The sequence below is a fragment of the Microcaecilia unicolor genome, chromosome 1, assembly GCF_901765095.1.
Source record: "Microcaecilia unicolor chromosome 1, aMicUni1.1, whole genome shotgun sequence".
NCBI lineage: Eukaryota > Metazoa > Chordata > Amphibia > Gymnophiona > Siphonopidae > Microcaecilia > Microcaecilia unicolor.
The window spans coordinates 725,542,505-725,564,661 of NC_044031.1; the positions used below are offsets into that span (position 1 = coordinate 725,542,505).

Genomic DNA, 22,157 nt, shown 5'->3' on the forward strand with positions numbered 1-22,157 from the left:
CTGAAATATGAGTTCCAAAGCTGTGCTACTTGATATTTTTGGGGCCTGGTGGAATAAAAAAGGAATTTCTGGGCACAGCAGCATCATAAACTAGATGTCTGAGGCTGTTTTTAGTTTGGAGAGGTGACTGTTGACAGAAGTAACAGGGTGGGTAACTGATAAGAAAGACATAAAAATGGTGCAAGCAAATTTAAGGCTTGATTTCTTGATTGCTTCAGGTCAGCAAGTGGACCTTAAAAGTCTGGAGAAAAAGACCCTTATTGTTTTTCAAATCAGGCCAGGAATATCAACGTTAATACCTCAATGGAAAGTGAAACTGATTGGGAAAATTTAACTTTGATGCACATAAAAAAATAACATTACAGGATTTTGTCATTCTTCTTTAAATAACAGAAGTAGAACTATAAATTGGAGATCATGATATCTGTGTGCAAAGTACGTGGTAATCCTACTATATAAATGAAGAGTGACCGACATGCCGCGCATGCGCAGAACAGCACAGCTGTTCTGCACATGCGTGGCATGTCACAGATCTCTCCTGACATTGTTAGAGGCAGTTGAAATCAGCTGGGAGTCGTCGCTCGCCTGCTTCCAGAGGCGGCGGAGCCCGTAGTAGCGGGGGGAGCAGAAACCCTGCGGCCGCCCCTCCCTCTCTGAATACAAGGCCTGCTTCATCTTCTTCCACTTGGCCCGGCACTGGGCCACGTTGTGCGGGTAGCACCGGGCCGCCAGCTCGCCGCAAATGTCCCGCCACAACGCTTCGTTGGGCCAGCTGGTGGAGGCCATGAGGAGCCGGACGCCCCCCGAGCCGCCGATCTGGCCTAGGAGGAGGCGCACCACCGGTGGCCTCTGGGCATCTTCGGTGCGCCCGTGTCTTGCTTGCCGGAGGAGGACTAAGCCCGGAATACTATAGCGCGGGCAGCATGGCGACAGAGGAGCGACGGGGCGGCCTCCGGCTTATCACCGCTTCCAGTTTTCCACAGACCAGGAAGAGTCCAGCTGCCGCGTCCCCAAACTCACTCTCACACACTCTCAATTACATTGCAGAAATAAGTAGAGGAGTGTGGTAGCCGTGTTAGTCCACTCTTAAGGTTATCAATAGAAATCAAACAAAATAAAACATGGAAAAGAAAATAAGATGATACCTTTTTTATTGGACATAACTTAATACATTTCTTGATTAGCTTTCGAAGGTTGCCCTTCTTCCTCAGATCGGAAATAAAGAAGGGAGGGTGAAGAAACTCTGAAACAATTTTATTCTGCATTCAATACATACCATCCTACAATCAGATTCAAAATTGACTACTCCCCAGAAAAAGTCAATTTTTTGGACACCACGGTCTCAATCAGTGATGGCTGTATACAAACATCTATATACAAGAAACCCACAGACAGATGTAGCTACCTCCACAACTCCAGCTTCCATCCTTCACATACAAAAAGATCCATCATTTACAGCCAAGCCACAAGATACCACCGTATCTGCTCTGACCCAGGGGACAGAGACAGACACCTTAAAACCCTGACTGAATCCTTCAAACAGAAGGGCTACAACCCCAAAATAATCTCCAAGAATATTGCCTCCTCCCTCAAAACACCCAGGGAGAATCTGCTACAGTACAAAAAGAAAAAATCTACAGACAGAATCCCGCTTGTAGTGACATACAATCCAGAGCTGGAAAAACTGAGGAAAATCATAAGAGATCTACAACCTATACTCCAGGAGGATGAATTAGTGAAAGAGATATTCCCATCCCCACCAGTACTGGCCTTCCGACAACCACCCAATTTAAAACACAAGCTAATCAGAAGTAAACTTCCTTCACAGACTGAAAAGGAACAGAAGGGCACACTTCCCTGTAATTTATCCAGTTGCAAACTATGCCAAAATATTTCACAGGACCCCAAAGTCATCCACAAAGGAAAGATAATCAACATAAAGGGATCTTTCACTTGCTCATCTTCCAATGTGGTATATATCATTCAGTGTAAAAAATGTAACGAAGGATGCTATATTGGAGAAACAGGCCAGATGCTTAAGACAAGATTCAATTTACATAGACATCATATGAACAATACTGGTGCCAGCAGGGTTCCCACGCCTGTTGGTCAACATTTTACAGGACCAGGACACTGTACCAGTGATTTCACAGTGAGAATCCTCAAAGGTAACTTTAAAACCATACAAGAACGTAAGACCTTTGAAGTCAGAATGATTGAATATTTTAACACCCAACAGAAAGGACTTAACAAGGATCTGGGGTTCCTAGCCCATTATAAACCATAAAGCTGTATGTCTCTGTTGATCACCCTCCCCTCACCTATCCACACCCACCCTGTTAGAATATCAATGATATGCTTTGATGTCCCCATGCATACTTCCTACCCACCCCCCTCCTCCCACCCTGTCAGACTGTCATAGTAATGCTTGAATGTTTTCACTTATATACACTGTCAGCCAGCACATTTGCTTATTTCCGATCTGGGGAAGAAGGGCAACCTTCGAAAGCTAATCAAGAAATGTATTAAGTTATGTCCAATAAAAAAGGTATCATCTTATTTTCTTTTCCATGCTTTATTTTGTTTGATTTCTATTGATAACATTGCAGAAATAAAAAATCTTGCCCATTCATACATACACACACACACTCTCACTCTCTCTCACACACACACACAGCGGGACAGCGACACGATAAGAGACTTTCTTAGGAATGGTGGCATGACTCCCAACCAGAGTAAGGTGCTAGCCCCACATAAGGTGGGTTTGGAAGCACCTCCTGCTTGGCCCTCAGTAGCCCAGCTGGGGCTCCAAATCATGCAAGTGTGCAGGAATGCCGGAAAAAGCTCTCATAGAGCTGCAGGTTCAAGTCCTATAGGCAGCAGGTGAGAGGTCTTGGGGGCCACCCCAAGAAGAGAATCAGGAGCAAGGGAGGCAGGGAAGGGGCCTGAAACTGGGAGGGAGGGAGGGAGGCAGGGGCCCTGGAACTCGGAGAGACCCTGGATGCAGACATCATCTGAACCAACTCAGAAAGAAACAATGCAATGGAAAGATTCTGGAGGAATAGATATTTTACAGCAAAAACTGAGGGATGTTTTTTAATCAAATGTTCACTCACACATTAACATATAAGAATTGATGGTAACTCATCTTGAACATTTGCAAAAAATCGTGCCCGTTTTAATGGGCTTAACAGCTTGTAACATAATAAATTATGGCAGTGAAACCAAACTGGCCCATTGTCTACCCAGTTGTGGTTCTTCCACTTTGGATTGATGAGTTAATAAGTTCCCATAGTCAACTATACACCCACTCCCATGTTTTTTTTTTTTACTTGAACTGTCAACCTCTTTCCTAACACTGTCCTACATTTCCATCCCAGGCATGTCCATGCCTACTCCTAAATAGGTGTGGACAGGTGTATTCTATAACAACGAGCATAGTTTTTAGAAACACCCAAGACCTGCCCATGGCAACTCCCCTTTTCCAACTATGCACCTTAGAATTTACACACATTACTTTACAGAATACACTTAGACAGTTGTGTATGTAAATTCTAATTAATGCCAATTATTGCCAACAATTGGTTGTTAATTGGCTATTGATGCTGATTGGCTTGTTAGTTAAGTTGCATGCAGAAATCCAGGATAAAACCAGATTGCATGCATCGCACTATATAGAATCAGGGGGTTATTCACAAACATTTATACCTGCCATACAGCAAGCGTAAGAGTTTACATCTAATTTTCAGCACGTCATTATGCTAGTATTCTATAACATATTTGGCATACAAATTTGCCATTATAGAATACTAGCATAGTGCTTAGATTTTTGGAACCTTTTAGAACTCTTTATAGAATTGCTCCCTTAGGTTTTTCTTTAATTGTGGTCATGCCATGCAGATTACACTAATGCTTTCTTGGAACCCAGATGCAATCAAATTACTGCTCTATACGAGTTACCCCAGTACCTTCTGAGAAACATGAATAATTCTTCCCATTGTTGTTCATAAATGTTGTTCCATGCAGGTTAGCCTTGGCTACTGCTACGGTCTGTAGTAGCAGTAGGTCATACGTCCACCGCATCTTAATATTTTCCATGTAAGAATCTCATAATGTTTAAAGCCGTCACCATTCAGTCATTAATTAAATCTTAAATAACAAGACAGTTTAGAATAAAATCAAGATCCATCATTTAACCTTTCTTCTGGGAGGATATTCTAGACATCCAAGGCACAAGACAACATATTTCTCACAATCCTTTCCTTCTAATTCCTCCACAGTATTGAACAGAACCAATTCTAGAAGCAGGTCTACATTTATGCATAGACAACTGCCTCTGGTGTCTAAATTTAATTTACCTACATATACCAGGGGAACAAATCTTATGCACTCTGTGCCTTGGTCAAGGAAAACATTCTGTGGTTCCCGTCCATATGTATGGCAAGCCGCCCCTTCTCCACCTCCCCCCGAGTTCCAGGATCCCCCCTCCCTCTGAGTTCCACGGGGTCCCCCCCCCTCTCCCTCCCTCCCAGTTCCAGGGTTGTCATGAGGAACAGTTTGAATAAAGCCCACGGCTTGCCATACATATGGACGGGAACCACAGAATGTTTTCCTTGACCAAGGCACAGAGCCAGTTTGATTGAAAACTGAAATCTGTATGGATTAAAAGCGTCTATAACCCTGAGTGGATTGCTCATACAGCCTGAACATTTGGAAAAAGCTGTTTTGTGGATTACAGTTTGTGCACATGATACAGCGGTGTGAGTTGTTACAAGACCACACTGATAAGATGAACTAATAACAACGAATAATTGTTATTGTTGAATTCCTAAAAAAATGGAATATGTTTAACCATGTGTTTATTATGATATAGATCCGCAAGGGGGTTGAATAAGATCATAAAAGTATTAGATAAAAGTAGATGAATGAAAGCTTGTATGTATATGCAGAGGCAGGAGGAGAAGTGTCTGAGTATTTTATGTGTTTGTTTGTAATGTGATAAGTGTTTTGTAACAATAAATTAAGAACATTGTTAGAGTTGTCAGAGTGCAGTTTTATTGGATGTCTAAATTTAATTGCCACTAAATTGTTGCTGCCACAGCCATTTCTCCATCTCGGGTTGCCCCTGATGTGGCTGCCTTCTTTCTTTGACTGCTGGCTGCAGGAAAGCAGCAGCCTTAAGAATGTAACAGAAATTTCAGCATGGGGCCTCAGTTCTGGCCCTGAGTCTCTCCAACCCCTATAGTTGATTTATACTACCCCAGGGAACCCTAATCCACCCTTTTAAAATGTCTAGGGGTACAAAATCCAACCCGTTCTGTATGCCCTAGTGGGGGAGAAATATGTCCTGTTATGATTTTTTTAATCTGTGGATGAATAAGTAATCAACAATCTCAGGATTCAGACTAGCTCTCCTGTCTTCTAAAGCCCTTCTTGCATTAGAAGATGTCTTCTTAGATGGTAGCAGGAATGTACAGGATCCCCCATGCAATTTTTGCTAGTTGTGGCCAGCATGTTTTTCCAAAAAAACAAAATATTGTCTGCATCACTCAAACATTAACAGTCCAGTTCATTAACAGGCTTCAAGGTAGAAAATGACATGGGGACAAAGTTTGTCCCCATCTCCACCCCATCCCCGTGTGATCTGTCCCATTCCCCATGGGCTCTGCCCCATCCCCTTGTCATTCTTTATACCAGTGATGGCGAACCTTTCAGAGACCGAGTGCCCAAACAGCAACCCAAAATCTAATTATCGCAAAGTGCCATTCCCCCTCCCCCCAAGTTCCAGGGTCCCCCTCCCTCTGAATTCCACAGGGTCCCCTCTCCCTTCCAGGGCCAGGGTCCCCCCTCCCCTCCCTCCCAGTTCCAGGGTTGTCGTGGGAGGAACCAGAATGCTGCTCATTCAATGACTCTATCCTATCAGCATTTTCCTACTACTGTAGTAGCCAATTTTTGTGCCCCACAAATGGAACGGTGTTTTATTTAATCCTGCAGTGCTGTCATAGTGAAAACACACCAGCAACCCTACATGGAGGCTGGTCTGACAAGGAAAACCAATGGCGTCAAAGACAAAAGGTTTTCCAGAGCAGCCCGCCCTCCCCCCGTCCGCGTACCAGGGCCCCCCTCCGAAATGTAAAAGTCATACCTGGTCGGGGTTAAGGCGTCAGCAGCCGTGAGAAGCGTGCTGACTCAGCGCACCTTCAGCCTTCCCGTCTCTCAAACTCTGTGGTCCCGCCCTTGCGGAAACAGGAAATGAGGGCGGGACCAGAGCTTGAGAGTCAGAAGGGAAGGCTGAAGGCGCGCCCAGTCAACACGCTTTTCACTACTGCTGCTGCCGCCGATGCCGCCTTAACCCCGACCAGGTATGACTTTTATTCAGAGGTGGGCCCTGGTGCTCGGAGGGCGGGGCAGGGGGGGGCTGGAACTGGCTGAGGCGACAGCACGCATGCCATAGGTTCGCCATCAGTTCCCTTTCATAGGCTTGTACTGTAAGAGGGAACCCCGTATGGAAGAGGGGCAGGGCTTCCACAGGCCTGAGATTGCATTCCAGCTCAGAGGCAGTGCATTGGGCTTTTTGTAAGTTACGGCTGCAATTGCTGTACCAACAGATCCAGAGGAGAGGAAGATCTAGGGGCAGGTAATAGAATTGGGAGCCACCCCTGTGCTGATGACGTATGGAGGTAGGGATACTTCCTTCTCATCACCCCATCCCCCACATACTCACCCTTCAATAAATCTTGGAGCTTGGCCTCCTCACCCCCAGTGCCTGTAAGAACCCAATTTTTAAATTGGGCCATGCCAAGAACTGATTCCTGTGATACTCCTGTAGTCACTATTCTCTCTTAAGATTGAATTCCATGGAACAGGACAGGTAAACAATAACATTTTGTGAAATATATTACTAGTGGAGCATATACACAATTTACCTTCCTTATGTTTCTGTTTTACATCTGCAGGCCCAGTTTTCCCATATTAGTGCTTCTCTCCATGCCAGAACGCCTTATATCTACAGAGTACCACAAGAGGCTAAAATGGTTTTTTTATCATTAAATATACTCCTTGGAATTGTGCCCCAACTCCTGGCCTATCGATGTGTCATCAAACCAGAGTTCTTCATGAAATCAAAACAAGATGCCAAAGCTGAGTGAAAGGGAAAATTTACTAATCTATATTACACATAAATATGGCCCATTGCATAACTTATCTATTGCTGATAAACCTCATCAAAACATTGTATTAAATAAGACTGTACAGTCTAATCTGTGTATTTTGATAGTGTATGCAAGTCCTCTAATTATGTTGGATATGTTTTGGGGTTTTTTTTTCTTTTTTGTATACACTATGAGGTTGCCCCAGAAATTTGTTGGGTTCAATGAGCTGTTTCCTGGGATAGGTAAAATAAATAAATAAAATCACACCATTTTGCTCAGAGTGGTTAGAGCATAGAACTGTGACCAGGGAAATCCTGAATAAGTTTCCCTATTCACCATTCATACTATGACCTTGAGATCTCATCTCAAATATAGACTAAGTTCTTTTGAAGAGGGGTATTGTAGCCTTGTGAATTTTATAAATGATCTATACACTGACAACACAGTACAAATAAATATGGAGACAGTTCTTTGAAAGTTTTGTCAGATGCAGCCCTAAAATGTTGACAGTTTATTGATGAATAAATCTTTCTTTACTGAAGATAGTGTGTTGCAGCGCTATCTAACTATCTGTTGTTGCTGTCTTTTGATTTACTGCTGTTATGCTCTTCTGTTTTTTTGTTCCGCATGGATAATTCTAAATTAGGTAGTAAACGTATTAAATGAAATATGTGACCAGCTCTGGGCAGACTTATACGGTCTGTGCCAGAGCCGGTGGTGGGAGGCAGGGATAGTGCTGGGCAGACTTATACGGTCTGTGCCCTGAAGAGCACAGGCACAAATCAAAGTAGGGTATACACACAAAGTAGTACACATGAGTTGTCTTGTTGGGCAGACTGGATGGACCGTGCAGGTCTTTTTTATGCAGTCATCATCATCTACTATGTGACCAGCTCTGAAGGGAGATATGATAGGTCTATAAAATCTGACAAATAGGAGAAAGTATTTTTTTTTCTCTTGATGCATAGTTAAGCTATGGAACTTGCTGCCTGAGGATCTGATAAAGGCAGTTAGTATAACTGGGTTTTAAAAAAGGTTTGCACAAATTCCTAGAGGTAAAGGCAGACTTGGGGAAAGCCACTGCTTCTCCCTGAGGTTAAGTAGCAGGGAATCTTGCTACTTTTTGGGATTCTGCTAGGTACAAGTGACTTGGATTAGCCACTGTTATAAGTGGGATACTGGGCTAGACTGACATTTGGCCTGACCCATTATAGCAAATGTTATGTTCTTATAACTCAGTCAAACCAATTTATTAACCACAACATTCAAAAGCAAATGCCCAGAAAATAGCTGCCCTCAGCTCTTTAACTTTTTTATGCAACTGAATATTTTAGCTTACAGAGAACAAAAGATGTGATGCATAGCTTCATGTATCCTTTACAATTCAGGAGGTTTCAGAGGTTTTTTTTTTTTTTTTTTTGCAAAGCATCCATATTAAACTTTCCTAATCTCATACATCTGAGACACACACTTGCTTCCAAAACTGGCCATCCCTCATTTGGAAGCCAAACTAATCATATATGCAAGCCACATTGCACCTGAGCTTTCTTGGGAAAATGCAGGTTAGAAATGTCATAATAAATATCAAAGTTTCCAATACTTATAGGAACATTGGGTTTAACTAGTGCATATTTAATCATATTTGCTCGTACTGAGTGATATTTTTCAAAGGACTTCCTCTTATCATGAAGAGGGGCAGATGTTTGCAAATGCAGGTATCATAAAAGTCATTCTATTATTATTAGACTGTGCATGTGCAACCCTATTTAGGTAGAACATGGAACTGAGATGTGCAGGTTGAGACATGTCAAATTTCAACAGTATTTTAGAAAAGGATCTGCTGCTGTAGCGCCTTTGCTAAAATACATGCAGGAATGCACATGTAGGTACCGGTGCCATGCGCTGGGAGCAACAATTTTACAATTGTCAATGTTCAAAACAGCAGAGGCAACTTGGCCAGCGTACACATCTAACCTTTGGCACTTACGCATAAGTGGCATTTCATTAAATATGTAAGTGTGGACACACAGGTAATATGTGCCATTTTGGAAACCTATGCATCTAAATGCTTCAAGTACAGAGGCCACAATCATTCAACACTTGATTTTGGGAGTGGGGTGGGAGACAACCCTGGAGTCGTAGGGAGGTGACCTCCACTAATCCCACCTGTAGAACACAACCACTTTTACAATCCTATACATAGCTAGGAAGAGCTGTAAATCCTAGCCTTGATCTGGGTGATCACAGAGATGCATTCCCCTTCTGAAATGGGTAACATACATGCATTTCTCCGAGGACAAGCAGGCTGCTTGTTCTCACTGATGGGTGACGTCCACGGCAGCCCCTCCAATCGGAATCTTCACTAGCAAAGTCCTTTGCTAGTCCTCGCGCACCGCGCATGCGCGGCCGTCTTCCCGCCCGAAACCGGCTCGAGCCGGCCAGTCTTCTTTTGTCCGCACTCGGTACGGTCGTGTTTTCGCCGTGTCGAGCCCCGGAAAGTCGACCTCGCGCGTCCTTTTTTCGTTGACGTGTGTTTTCTTCGGAAAATCTTTAAAAAAATTGTTGGGAAGTGCTCCGGAAGCCCCCCGGGCTTCGTTTGTCCCTTCCCGTATTTTTCAGTCTTTGCCCCGGTAAGTTTTCTTTCGTCGTCTGGGTAGGCCTCTTTCGGCCTCGGTCGAGATTTTCTCCCTAAAACTTTTTGGTGCTCAAATTCGCCATTTCGGATTTTGATTTCGCCGGCGTGATTTTTCCGCCCATGACATCGAAGCCTTCCAGCGGCTTCAAGAAGTGCACCCAGTGCGCCCGGGTAATCTCGCTCACTCATAGGCACTCGTCGTGTCTTCAGTGTCTGGGGGCCGAGCACCGTCCTCAGAACTGTAGTCTGTGTTCCCTGTTACAAAGGCGGACTCAGGTAGCGAGATTGGCCCAGTGGAACGTTTTGTTCTCGGGCTCTTCGTCGGCATCGACACCAAGGTCATCGAGTGCATCGACGTCGTCAGCGTCCAGACCTTCATCCTCGGCCGCCAGTGCATCGAGTGCATCGAGGCATCGGCCCTCTGCATCGGCGTCGGTGGTACCGGGACCTCGTCTGTTGATGTCGTCGGACGGTGGTGCATCGTCAGGAGTGCAGGTGAGGGCTGTCCATTCCCCTGCTGGTGGCGGTGAGCCTTCGGGTGGGTCTCCCCCTACCCTGAGGGCTCCTGCGGTACAGCCCCCCCGAGATCGACCTCCTTCGACCTCGGCCCCGAGGGAAGCGACGGCTGGATTCTACGTCCTCCTCGTCGGTGCCGGGGAGCTCCGGTGACATGCTTCGGAAGAAGTCGAAGAAGCATCGACACCGGTCTCCTCCCCGCGTCGGCACCGAGAGCTCTGGGTCGCCGAGGGAGTCGGCACCCAGCAGGCATCGGCACCGAGAGGACCGCTCACCCTCTGTTCAGGAGGTGTCGATGCGCTCCACTCTGGACAGCCCGGAACAGCCTCCACGCCCGGAACAGGTTCTGACGTCGACGCCTGCATCTACCTCCATGCCTTTCTCTGCAGCCGCTCTGAACGAGAGCCTCCGGGCCGTTCTCCCAGAGATTCTGGGAGAGCTGTTGCGCCCTACCCCTCCGGTACCGGCGGTGCTTGCGCCTCCGGTGCCGTCGAGCGTGGCGCCGGCTGGCCCATCGCCCGGGGTGAGGTCCCCGACGTCGGTACCGCGTGCGGTGCCGACTGCGGCCACCTCCAGGAAGGCTCCCCGACTACGTCGGCGGAGGGAGCTTCGCCGATGCGGGCGAGGGAGTCTACCTCTCGACGCCCCCATCGTGGACGTGGCTCCACTGAGTCGAGCCGGGCAAGGTTGCAGACACAGGTTCGTGAACTTGTGTCTGACACCGAAGGTGAGGCCTCGTGGGAAGAAGAGGAAGACCCCAGATATTTCTCTGACGAGGAGTCTGAGGGTCTTCCTTCTGATCCCACTCCCTCCCCTGAAAGACAGCTTTCTCCTCCTGAGAGTCTGTCTTTCGCTTCCTTTGTCCGGGAGATGTCTACGGCATCCCCTTCCCGGTGGTTGTGGAGGACGAGCCCAGGGCTGAAATGTTTGAGCTCCTGGACTATCCTTCTCCACCTAAGGAAGCGTCCACTGTTCCCTTGCACCATGTCCTGAAAAAGACATTGCTTGCGAACTGGACCAAGCCATTAAGTAATCCCCACATTCCCAAGAAGATCGAGTCCCAGTACCGGATCCATGGGGACCCAGAGCTGACGCGCACCCAGTTGCCTCACGACTCTGGAGTTGTGGATCTGGCCCTAAAGAAGGCTAAGAGTTCTAGGGAGCATGCTTCGGCGCCCCCGGGCAAAGACTCTAGAACCTTAGACTCCTTTGGGAGGAAGGCCTACCATTCCTCTATGCTCGTGGCCAAAATCCAGTCTTACCAGCTCTACACGAGCATACACATGCGGAACAATGTGCGGCAGTTGGCGGGCTTGATTGATGCACTCCCCCCTGAGCAAGCCAAGCCTTTTCAGGAGGTGGTCAGGCAGCTGAAGGCGTGCAGAAAATTCCTGGCCAGAGGGGTGTATGACACCTTTGATGTTGCGTCCAGGGCCGCTGCTCAAGGTGTGGTGATGCGCAGGCTCTCATGGCTGCGTGCCTCCGACCTGGAGAATAGACTCCAGCAGCGGATTGCGGACTCGCCTTGCCGTGCGGACAATATTTTTGGAGAGAAGGTCGAGCAGGTGGTAGAGCATCTCCACCAGCGGGACACCGCATTCGACAAGTTCTCCCGCCGGCAGCCTTCAGCCTCTACCTCTACAGGTAGAAGATTTTTTGGGGGAAGGAGGACTGTTCCCTACTCTTCTGGCAAGCGTAGGTACAATCCCCCTTCTCGACAGCCTGCGGCCCAGGCTAAGCCCCAGCGCGCTCGCTCTCGTCAGCAGCGTGCGCCTCAGCAAGGCCCCGCGGCTCCCCAGCAAAAGCAAGGGGCGAGCTTTTGACTGGCTCCAGCAGAGCATAGCCGACATCCAAGTGTCCGTGCCGGGCGACCTGCCGGTCGGGGGGAGGTTGAAAGCTTTTCACCAAAGGTGGCCTCTCATAACCTCCGATCAGTGGGTTCTGCAAATAGTCCGGCAAGGATACACCCTCAATTTGGCCTCAAAACCTCCAAATTGTCCACCGGGAGCTCAGTCTTACAGCTTCCAGCACAAGCAGGTACTTGCAGAGGAACTCTCCGCCCTTCTCAGCGCCAATGCGGTTGAGCCCGTGCCATCCGGGCAAGAAGGGCTGGGATTCTATTCCAGTACTTCCTTGTAGAAAAGAAAACAGGGGGGATGCGTCCCATCCTAGACCTAAGGGCCCTGAACAAATATCTCGTAAAAGAAAAGTTCAGGATGCTTTCCCTGGGCACCCTACTTCCCATGATTCAGGAAAACGATTGGCTATGCTCTCTGGACTTGAAGGATGCCTACACACACATCCCGATACTGCCAGCTCAGACAGTATCTGCGATTTCAGCTGGGCACACGTCACTTCCAGTACTGTGTGCTACCCTTTGGGCTCGCCTCTGCGCCCAGGGTGTTCACAAAGTGCTTGGCTGTAGTAGCAGCAGCACTTCGCAGGCTGGGGGTGCACATCTTCCCATATCTCGACGATTGGCTGGTGAAGAACACGTCCGAGGCAGGAGCCCTGCAGTCCATGCAGATGACTATTCGCCTCCTGGAGCTACTGGGGTTTGTGATAAATTACCCAAAGTCCCATCTTCTCCCAGCACAGAGACTCGAATTCATAGGAGCTCTGCTGGATTCTCGGACGGCTCGCGCCTATCTCCCAGAGACGAGAGCCAACAACTTGTTGTCCCTCGTCTCGCGGGTTGCGAACGTCCCAGCAGATCACAGCTCGGCAGATGTTGAGATTGCTGGGCCACATGGCCTCTCACAGTTCATGTGACTCCCATGGCCGCCTTCACATGAGATCTGCTCAATGGACCCTAGCTTCTCAGGGTTTCAGGCTGCTGGGGATCTAGAAGACGTGATCCACCTGTCCACGAGTTTTCTCAAATCCCTGTATTGGTGGACGATTTGGTCCAATTTGACTCTGGGACGTCCTTTCCAAATTCCTCAGCCACAAAAAGTGCTGACCACGATGCGTCTCTCCTGGGATGGGGAGCTCATGTCGATGGGCTTCACACCCAAGGAAGCTGGTCCCTCCAGGAACGCGGTCTACAGATCAATCTCCTGGAGTTGCGAGCGATCTGGAACGCTCTGAAGGCTTTCAGAGCTCGGCTGTCCCACCAAATTATCCAATCAGACAGACAACCAGGTTGCCATGTACTATGTCAACAAGCAGGGGGGCACCGGATCTCGCCCCCTGTGTCAGGAAGCCGTCAGCATGTGGCTCTGGGCTCGCCGTCACGGCATGGGGCTCCAAGCCACATATCTGGCAGGCGGTAAACAACAGTCTGGCCGACAGACTGAGCAGGATTATGCAACCTCACGATGTGGTCGCTCAACTCCCGAGTGGTGCGCCAGATCTTCCAAGCGTGGGGCACCCCCTTGGTGGATCTCGAGCGAACCACAAAGTCCCTCAGTTCTGTTCCAGGCTTCAGGCCCCGGCAGACTGGCATCGGATGCCTTCCTCCTGGATTGGGGGGAGGGCCTGCTATATGCTTATCCTCCCATTCCTCTGGTGGGGAAGACTTTGTTGAAACTCAAGCAAGACCGAGGCACCATGATTCTGATTGCTCCTTTTTGGCCGCGTCAGATCTGGTTCCCTCTTCTTCTGGAGTTATCCTCCGAAGAACCGTGGAGATTGGAGTGTTTCCGACCCTCATCACGCAGGACGAAGGGGCTCTTCTGCATCCCAGCCTCCGGTCCCTGGCTCTCACGGCCTGGATGTTGAGAGCGTAGACTTTGCCTCTTTGGGTCTGTCAGAGGGTGTCTCCCGCATCTTGCTTGCTTCCAGGAAAGAGTCCACTAAGAGGAGTTACTTATTTTTATGGAGGAGGTTTGCCGTCTGGTGTGACAGCAAGGCTCTAGATCCTCGCTCTTGTCCTACACAGACCCTGCTTGAATACCTTCTGCACTTGTCTGAGTCTGGTCTCAAGACCAACTCTGTAAGGGTTCACCTTAGTGCAATCAGTGCATACCATTACCGTGTGGAAGGTAAGCCGATCTCAGGACAGCCTTTAGTTGTTCGCTTCATGAGAGGTTTGCTTTTGTCAAAGCCCCCTGTCAAGCCTCCTACAGTGTCATGGGATCTCAATGTCGTTCTCACCCAGCTGATGAAACCTCCTTTTGAGCCACTGAATTCCTGCCATCTGAAGTACTTGACCTGGAAGGTCATTTTCTTGGTGGCAGTTACTTCAGCTCGTAGAGTCAGTGAGCTTCAGGCCCTGGTAGCCCAGGCCCCTTACACAAAATTTCATCATAACAGAGTAGTCCTCCGCACTCACCCTAAGTTCTTGCCAAAGGTCGTGTCGGAGTTCCATCTGAACCAGTCAATTGTCTTGCCAACATTCTTTCCCCGTCCTCATTCCTGCCCTGCTGAACGTCAGCTGCACACATTGGACTGCAAGAGAGCATTGGCCTTCTATTTGGAGCGGACACAGCCCAACAGACAGTCCGCCCAATTGTTTGTTTCTTTTGATCCCAATAGGAGGGGAGTGGCTGTGGGGAAACGCACCATATCTAATTGGCTAGCAGATTGCATTTCCTTCACTTACGCCCAGGCGGGGCTGGCTCTTGAGGGTCATGTCACGGCTCATAATGTTAGAGCCATGGCTGCGTCGGTAGCCCACTTGAAGTCAGCCTCTATTGAAGAAATTTGCAAAGCTGCGACGTGGTCATCTGTCCACACATTCACATCTCATTACTGCCTGCAGCAGGATACCCGACGCGACAGTCGGTTCGGGCAGTCAGTTCTTCAGAACCTGTTTGGGCTTTAGGATCCAACTCCACCCCCCGAGGGCCCTGTTTGTTCTGTTCCAGGCTGCACTCTCAGTTAGTTGGTAAATTTTTTTAGGTCAATCTCAGTTATGTCCTCGCCGTTGCGAGGCCCAATTGACCATGGTGTTGTTTTGAGTGAGCCTGGGGGCTAGGGATACCCCATCAGTGAGAACAAGCAGCCTGCTTGTCCTCGGAGAAAGCGAATGCTACATACCTGTAGAAGGTATTCTCCGAGGACAGCAGGCTGATTGTTCTCACAAACCCGCACGCCTCCCCTTTGGAGTTGTGTCTTCCCTTGTATTGTCTTGCTACATACTGGACTGGCCGGCTCGAGCCGGTTTCGGGCGGGAAGACGGCCGCGCATGCGCGGTGCGCGCGAGGACTAGCAAAGGACTTTGCTAGTGAAGATTCCGATTGGAGGGGCTGCCGTGGACGTCACCCATCAGTGAGAACAATCAGCCTGCTGTCCTCGGAGAATACCTTCTACAGGTATGTAGCATTCGCTATACTGCAGATTTACACATATAAATCCTAACTTTCTGAAACTGAGTTTTCAATGTTTACTCAATAGCTGTGTGTAAATTTCAGTTACAGCCTCTAAAATAAGGGCTATAGGCTGGTTTTGTTTTCTCAGTGCAATGTGGTGGAATGTCCCCCAGGCTCAGAGAGTACAAGGCAGAGTGCAGATCAAGATTCAGCTACAATTTGTTTTATTTATTTATTAGAATTTATTAACCACCTCTATGAAAAGTTTCACCCATGGTGGTTTCTCAAGGAATGAAGGAAAATAACTTCATGGGTGCTCAGAATCATCAAGGCAGGATATTGCTTTGGGTTTCTCTCTCTTTCTTTGCAAAAGCCCTCATTTGCAGACTTAGCCCCAGCTGTTATCTTGAAGTCATCCAACTGCTTCTTCAATCTAACGTAACAGAACCTAAACCTCCTTCACAAAATAACTATCATTCCCCAGAACGTCAGGGGACTGTGACCTATGCTGGACCTCAATCTTATTTTTTTCTCAAAATAAAAATTTTAACAATATCAATTAAAGAGGGGGAAGTGAAGGGGACTTGATATACTGCCCTTCTGTGCTTATAATCTAAGTGGTTTACATATTATATACAGGTACTTATTTTGTACCTGGGGCAATGGAGGGTTAAGTGACTTGCCCAGAGTCACAAGGAGCTGCAGTGGGAATTGAACTCAGTTCCCCAGGATCAAAGTCTGCTGCACTGACCACTAGGCTGCTCCTCCACTCCACTTGTATGCCACTATATCCCCTTCTTGGATTCAACATGGTTCACAAATATCTAAGATTTAAATAATAACAGATAAAATAAATCTATACAATAAATCAACGTATCCTCCATACCATGAACAATGTTATGTCTCAAATAAAAATGTTATTAACAATGAACACCATACTAACCCTTTTACCCTGTCAGAGTGCCATTCGGTACCCTATCTGCCTATCATGTTCTGATAATCTGGACTGCAGCTTCCAAGTATCCATTTGTTTCAAAATTTATGAGAGGCCTCCTGCTCCTCAAATCTGAAACACAAATGCTTCCAGTTTCATGGAACCCGAACATGGTGCTTTCTACTCTCATGAAACTGCCCTTCAAGCCAAGTACATGACATGAAGGTGCTCTTCCTAGTGACAGTTAACTTACAGTGAGCTTCAGGTCCTATCCAAAATTCCTACCAGAAATGATCATATCTTCCACATCAATGATGTAGTATTGTCTACTTTGAGGCATATTTTCAAAGCACTTTGGGAGGCTAAGTTCCATAGGTTTCTATGGAACTTTGGGAGGCTAAGTGCTTTGAAAATAAGCCTCTTTCTATCCTAACCCTCATCAAGTCAACATTGACACTCAAAAGCTCTCCACACCCTGGACAGTACACAAGTTCTCACTTATTTGGTGAAAAGGACAGACTATGCAGCACTTTGTCTCCATTGACTTGAACAACTCAATGCCCCAGTGGCAAAGTGAACCACAGTTAATTGGCTGTTGTCATATGTCCAATTCTGTTATGACCAAGCTGCTGTTCCTCTGGCCAGCTGAGTTACACAACAGATCAGAGCCTCTGCTATTTCTGCCTCCCTAGAGCATATGATACATCCTCAGACACATCAGCAACAGCTATCAGGACCAGCGGAGTGTGGTAAGGCATCTTCCCCCTTCTGAAGTGTCGCTCCCAGAACATTCCCCCTGAAACCTCCTTCCAACAGTATTCACTCCCCTTCTGAAGATCCTCCACTCACTGTAGGTCCTCTCCAAACCTACTTTAATGATGCCCTGGTGGTCTAGGGTAGGATGGGCAGGAGGAATCCCCACTTGCTCCAGCTTCAAATGGCGTCGATGAGTTCTGGCAGTAGTCTTGCAGGGTAGGTATGGGGGGGGGGGGGGCCTTCGGGAACAACAGATTTTAAGAACAATGGACACTCTTCAAGCCATTACCCCAAAGATACAGTGTATCTACAAAGCAGTGATCTTCCTCTATACATTCAATAACCATTACTCTCTGGACCAATTTACCATCAAGGACAGTGCCTTTGGCCAAGCAGTACTAGGTGATTTAACTGCTCCTCAACAGCTGGGCAATTATCTCATGCTGGAGCAACCTTGACCTTGTGAGTCACCCACTTGTGTGCCTGATTCAATCCTGCTAGTTGATGAAAAAAGCAAATTTGCTTATCTATAACAGATGTTCGCCATAGACAGCAAGATTAGATTAATCAGATACACAATCCTGCCCCTCCTCAAGAGCTGATTCTGAGTTTTAGACTGAGAGGATTGCTAGGTGGGAAGAGCTGTGCATGCTCATAATTTTACATTAGTTCTTGAGTTCTGTCCTGGCACTGTCCAATGACATCATCCCACTTGTGGATCAGATCAATTCTGTCTATGCAGAACACCTGTTACAGGTATGCATCTTTCTTTTCTTCCCCAAAATTATAATAATAAAAGTACTTCATCTGTTCTTTCGTCTAACAATCCAATTCAGTATGAAGAGTGTTTTGAGTTAATTCTTTAGTCATTTGTACATTCACAGTTACACACTCACATTCACACAATGTACTCTATATAGTGATTATATGTCAAGTGATACGCAGCCTTTGTTTACAGTCAGACATTGCTCTTTCAGTACACATTCCAATAAATTTATTCTGTAAAAACGACAATACAGTTTTATACAATTAAATGTTTCAACTACAAACCTTGAGATGTTTCAAGGACAAGAATAACAAGGATTCATAAAACAAACAGAAAAACAGACTAAAGATGTGTGTCCACAATAAAAGCTGGCATAAAAAATAAATAAAATTATCTATTATCACAAGAGCAACAGTAATGTACACAGATTAATGGGTTTGGAATGCTTAGTTACTAATCTAGATTTATTTCCAAAGGAAAACCAAAGAACTATGGGCCCATTTTCAAAGCTTTCAACGTTTAACATTCAGTCCAATTTTTGGATTCCCCTAGGGTTTTTATGCTATATTGCATAAAAGAAAAGTGTATGTTACAATGATTAACCCATATTGGCATTGAGCAGATAACATCCTCTAACAAAATGGAAAATCATTTGCATGATCTCCACGGTGAGGAACAAAGTCAAATAATGCAGTAAGCATTACATTATCAGCTTGAGAAGTAGAACAGATTTTCTAATATACATAGGTAATTCTTCTGCCTACTTATCATTGCATATGGCTTTTATCATTATGTTGTAAGAAATTTTGCTTCCATATCATCAGCTCATCAAAAGTAGGCAAGAATAGCCACAAACATGGTATATGTTTTAATATACAGCAGATTTCTATTCAGGGCTGGTCTACTGTAATTCTTACTTCCAAGCTTTACCTATTTTAAAAATGCTGCTCTATAGCTAGAAAAAAGGTAACATAAGTTAGTTGTAAGATCATTTGCCTGTAGGGTTTCACTTTTCTATGGCTGTGCAGGACTGTTCATAGATCTCAGCCATCGTTAAAGGGCAGCTTCATGCAAAGAAGGGTTTATCCCTCGGATGGGCACATTTTATTTAGCAAACACAACAGATAGGAATGTGAATAATGTGCATACAAACTGAGACTGTTGATGGCAACAATGAAAGTATGGAGTCATCAAATCCAAGATACTAGACACTCAAACATGTAACTTTCTTGTGGTTTCCAATAGCACACAGCACTCGGTTAGGTCTGGAAAAGAAAAGAAAAACAAACTATTATTACAGTAAACAAATAGAATTACACCTACCAAGCTGCAAAGAGTTTGCTTAAATATGCCTGCTGATTTCTTCTCTATCATTACACTGGTGCATTGCATTGATACTTGGTGTAAACTGCAATGAAAACCATTTATGGAAAAATGCTTGCATTGTGATAAGTATATCAGAAATGCTAGTCAATATGGCATGAATCATTTGGTTCTTTTGCTTGGGGGTAAACAATTTTGAAGTGTTTGTCATGCTACATACTATGATGTCTCTACACTGACAGTATGGTACACCACACTGGCGTACACTCCAGAAAAGCTTAGCAAATTGCTGTACCTACACTGCCTCAACTCTATGCGTATAGGTGACAAATGATCTCATGTGTAGATACACAAGATCTTAACACGATATAAGTAGTGCTACTTTCTGAACTGCATCCTCACAAAACTAAGTTAAGAAAGCAAGACCAACTATGTCATAAGCACATGAGCAAAATCCTGTTGCCTCCCAGTACCGCATGCTTTATTATAGATTTGTTAAAAATGTACATCTAAATGGTTGGCTCTCGCATTTTAAACTGGCCTTCAAGTCTACAGAATAAGGGGGAAAATTTGAACATTGTTTTATAAAATACCTCACACTCCTCTGATACAGGGGGTCCTTGGGACACAACAAGCCAGTCTGGTTCTACAATCAGTATGCATGAGATAAACTTTCATGCCCTACCTCCACTGTATACAAATCTATGTCATGCATACTCATTGTGGGTATCCTGAAAACCTGACTGGCTGGGTGTGTCCTGAAGACTGAGAATCCCTGCTCTGATTTGATTGGGTCATGCGGCTTACATTGTTAAAACATGTTATGTCATTTTATCCATGATCTCATTAAAAAAAACCCCATTATTTCTACTCAATATGTATACATACGCTCAGCACACTACAGCAGTACTTTTCAACCCAGCCCGTGGGGCACACCCAACCAGTCAGATTTTCAGAATAGCCACAATCCATATATGATAAATTTGTATTACTTCCTCCTTGATATCCAAATATATCTCATGCTTATTTATATCCTGAAAACCTGACTGGCTGGGTGTGCTCCAAGGAGTAGGCTGAGACACACTGCACTACAAAAACACTTTTCTCTCTCTCTCTCTCTCTGGATCAGCCAATTTCTTCTATGATAGGGACAAGTGAAAAGCCCTTGCCACCCATTCCCTCAAAGTCTAAGCCTGCCTGGTAGACTTGTTTTGTTATTTTTAAATCACATCCCATGCTCATTCGTTCACCCCAGGGGCTTTCTCTGATGAAACTGTTAAGCATGTTGATGGAATCTCAGACCTCAGTGATGAGGTGAGGATCACGTGTGCATACTGTACACTGCCATGACCTTTGGCCACCTCATCAGCCAGTTAAGGGTGAACTTGGAAACAAAAGGAAGACATAATTCAGGCATATTGTACTACAAACAAGTACATTAGAACTGAACCAAACCCTTGTTTCTTTTATTGATGAACCATCACATTAATCATTTTGATTAGCTGAATGTAATGGCTGATGTTAATGGACTGGAAATGTTGAGCATAAGAAGTATGTGAAAAGAATGAAGGTAAAGTTTACACAATGCTCAGATGGACTGACTAGTCTGGAAATTGTGCTGTTAGCACTGGCCTTATCACACAGATGCAGCTAGGTTCTCATTGTTGTTAATTCTTTGATAGGTGACTTCCTTAGAAACAGTGGGGGAAATGCAGTACAAATTGGCATCTGCTTTTCCAGTTTCTTTTCTTTTTCATTATAAATGGCTTGAAAAGTAAGATTCCCCACACTTAAGAACAGGAGAGAAACTGGTTACTACTTGGAAGCATCAACACATTGGTTTCATAGATTTGTTTCTTTTATGCACAGTTTTTCTTCATATTTTCAATTCCTATTTTTATATTTGTTTTCTTTAAAAGAGGTACATCTTTTATACTCACACCACAGTATTGCAGCAGGAGGGGAAATGAGAAGACAAAATGAGCTTTGTCATTATAATTTATATTTCTGTCAGGTGTTTAGCATAGTATCATCCCAACCAACAGTGCTGGGAGTGACTAAGTAAAAGGTACTTGGGGCCTGGACTGGCCACTGTTGGAAACAGAATACTGGGCTTGATAGACCTTCAGTTTGTCCCAGTATAGCAATGCTTATCTACTTATATTGGTGCTTTCAATGAAATGGAACTCAGATATAGGGAATATTTTAGGCCTGATTCATCAAGGTCTTCTCCCATAGATACAGAATTGGGAAAACCGCTCCAATGAATTGGCAAGTCTGACAGAAACGGCCTCATGTGCCAAGACTTCCCCTATAGACACAAAATAGGAAAAAGCAATAGTAAATCAGGCCCAAAATGGAAGAAAATATCTAGTGCGTAGGCTCCTTAGTCTATTACATCTGATTTTATTTTGATGGTACTAGTGCTTTAAGCACAGTAAACTCCTTGATGCCTATCAGTGTCACAACAGCAGGAAAAGCCTTGTGTTTGAGGCAGTGAGATGAGGACCTGGGAAGCTAAGGTTCAAATCTTTTTTCTCCCACCAATACGCCTCATAATCCTGGACAAGTCAATTCAACCTCCACTGCCTCAGGTACAAACTTTATAGCCTCATTTCCTAACCCGTGTTAACACACATTGTTTAATACAAGCCCCATTATTCTTAATGGGCCCTCTTTATCACATAAATGCATAACTTGCTCACATTAATGTACATTAACAGAGGTTAATACATGAGGCCTTTAAAATGTATTTTCTTTTCCCTAGCTGGGCCTTTTGAATGGAACAAATTGATAGATGAAATCAGACTGTTAGATTATT

General features: G+C 45.6%; 2 protein-coding genes across 3 annotated transcripts in view; one reads left to right on the forward strand and one right to left on the reverse strand.

The window, feature by feature from the left end:
• Positions 1-7,692, forward strand: part of TM6SF1 (transmembrane 6 superfamily member 1) — a 112,073-nt gene extending 104,381 nt beyond the window's left edge. The window contains exon 10 of the mRNA XM_030190424.1: positions 6,957-7,692. Coding sequence (XP_030046284.1) covers positions 6,957-7,148 — 192 coding nt within the window. The 3' untranslated portion in view covers positions 7,149-7,692. The remainder of the gene's footprint in view (positions 1-6,956) is intronic.
• Positions 7,693-18,218: 10,526 nt separating this feature from the next.
• Positions 18,219-22,157, reverse strand: part of HDGFL3 (HDGF like 3) — a 77,091-nt gene continuing 73,152 nt past the window's right edge. For both annotated transcript variants that reach the window (XM_030189617.1, XM_030189618.1), the window contains one exon: positions 18,219-19,278. Coding sequence is in view for 1 of the 2 variants with exons in the window: in XM_030189618.1 (XP_030045478.1) it covers positions 19,273-19,278 (6 nt within the window). In the remaining variant the exon portion in view is untranslated. The remainder of the gene's footprint in view (positions 19,279-22,157) is intronic.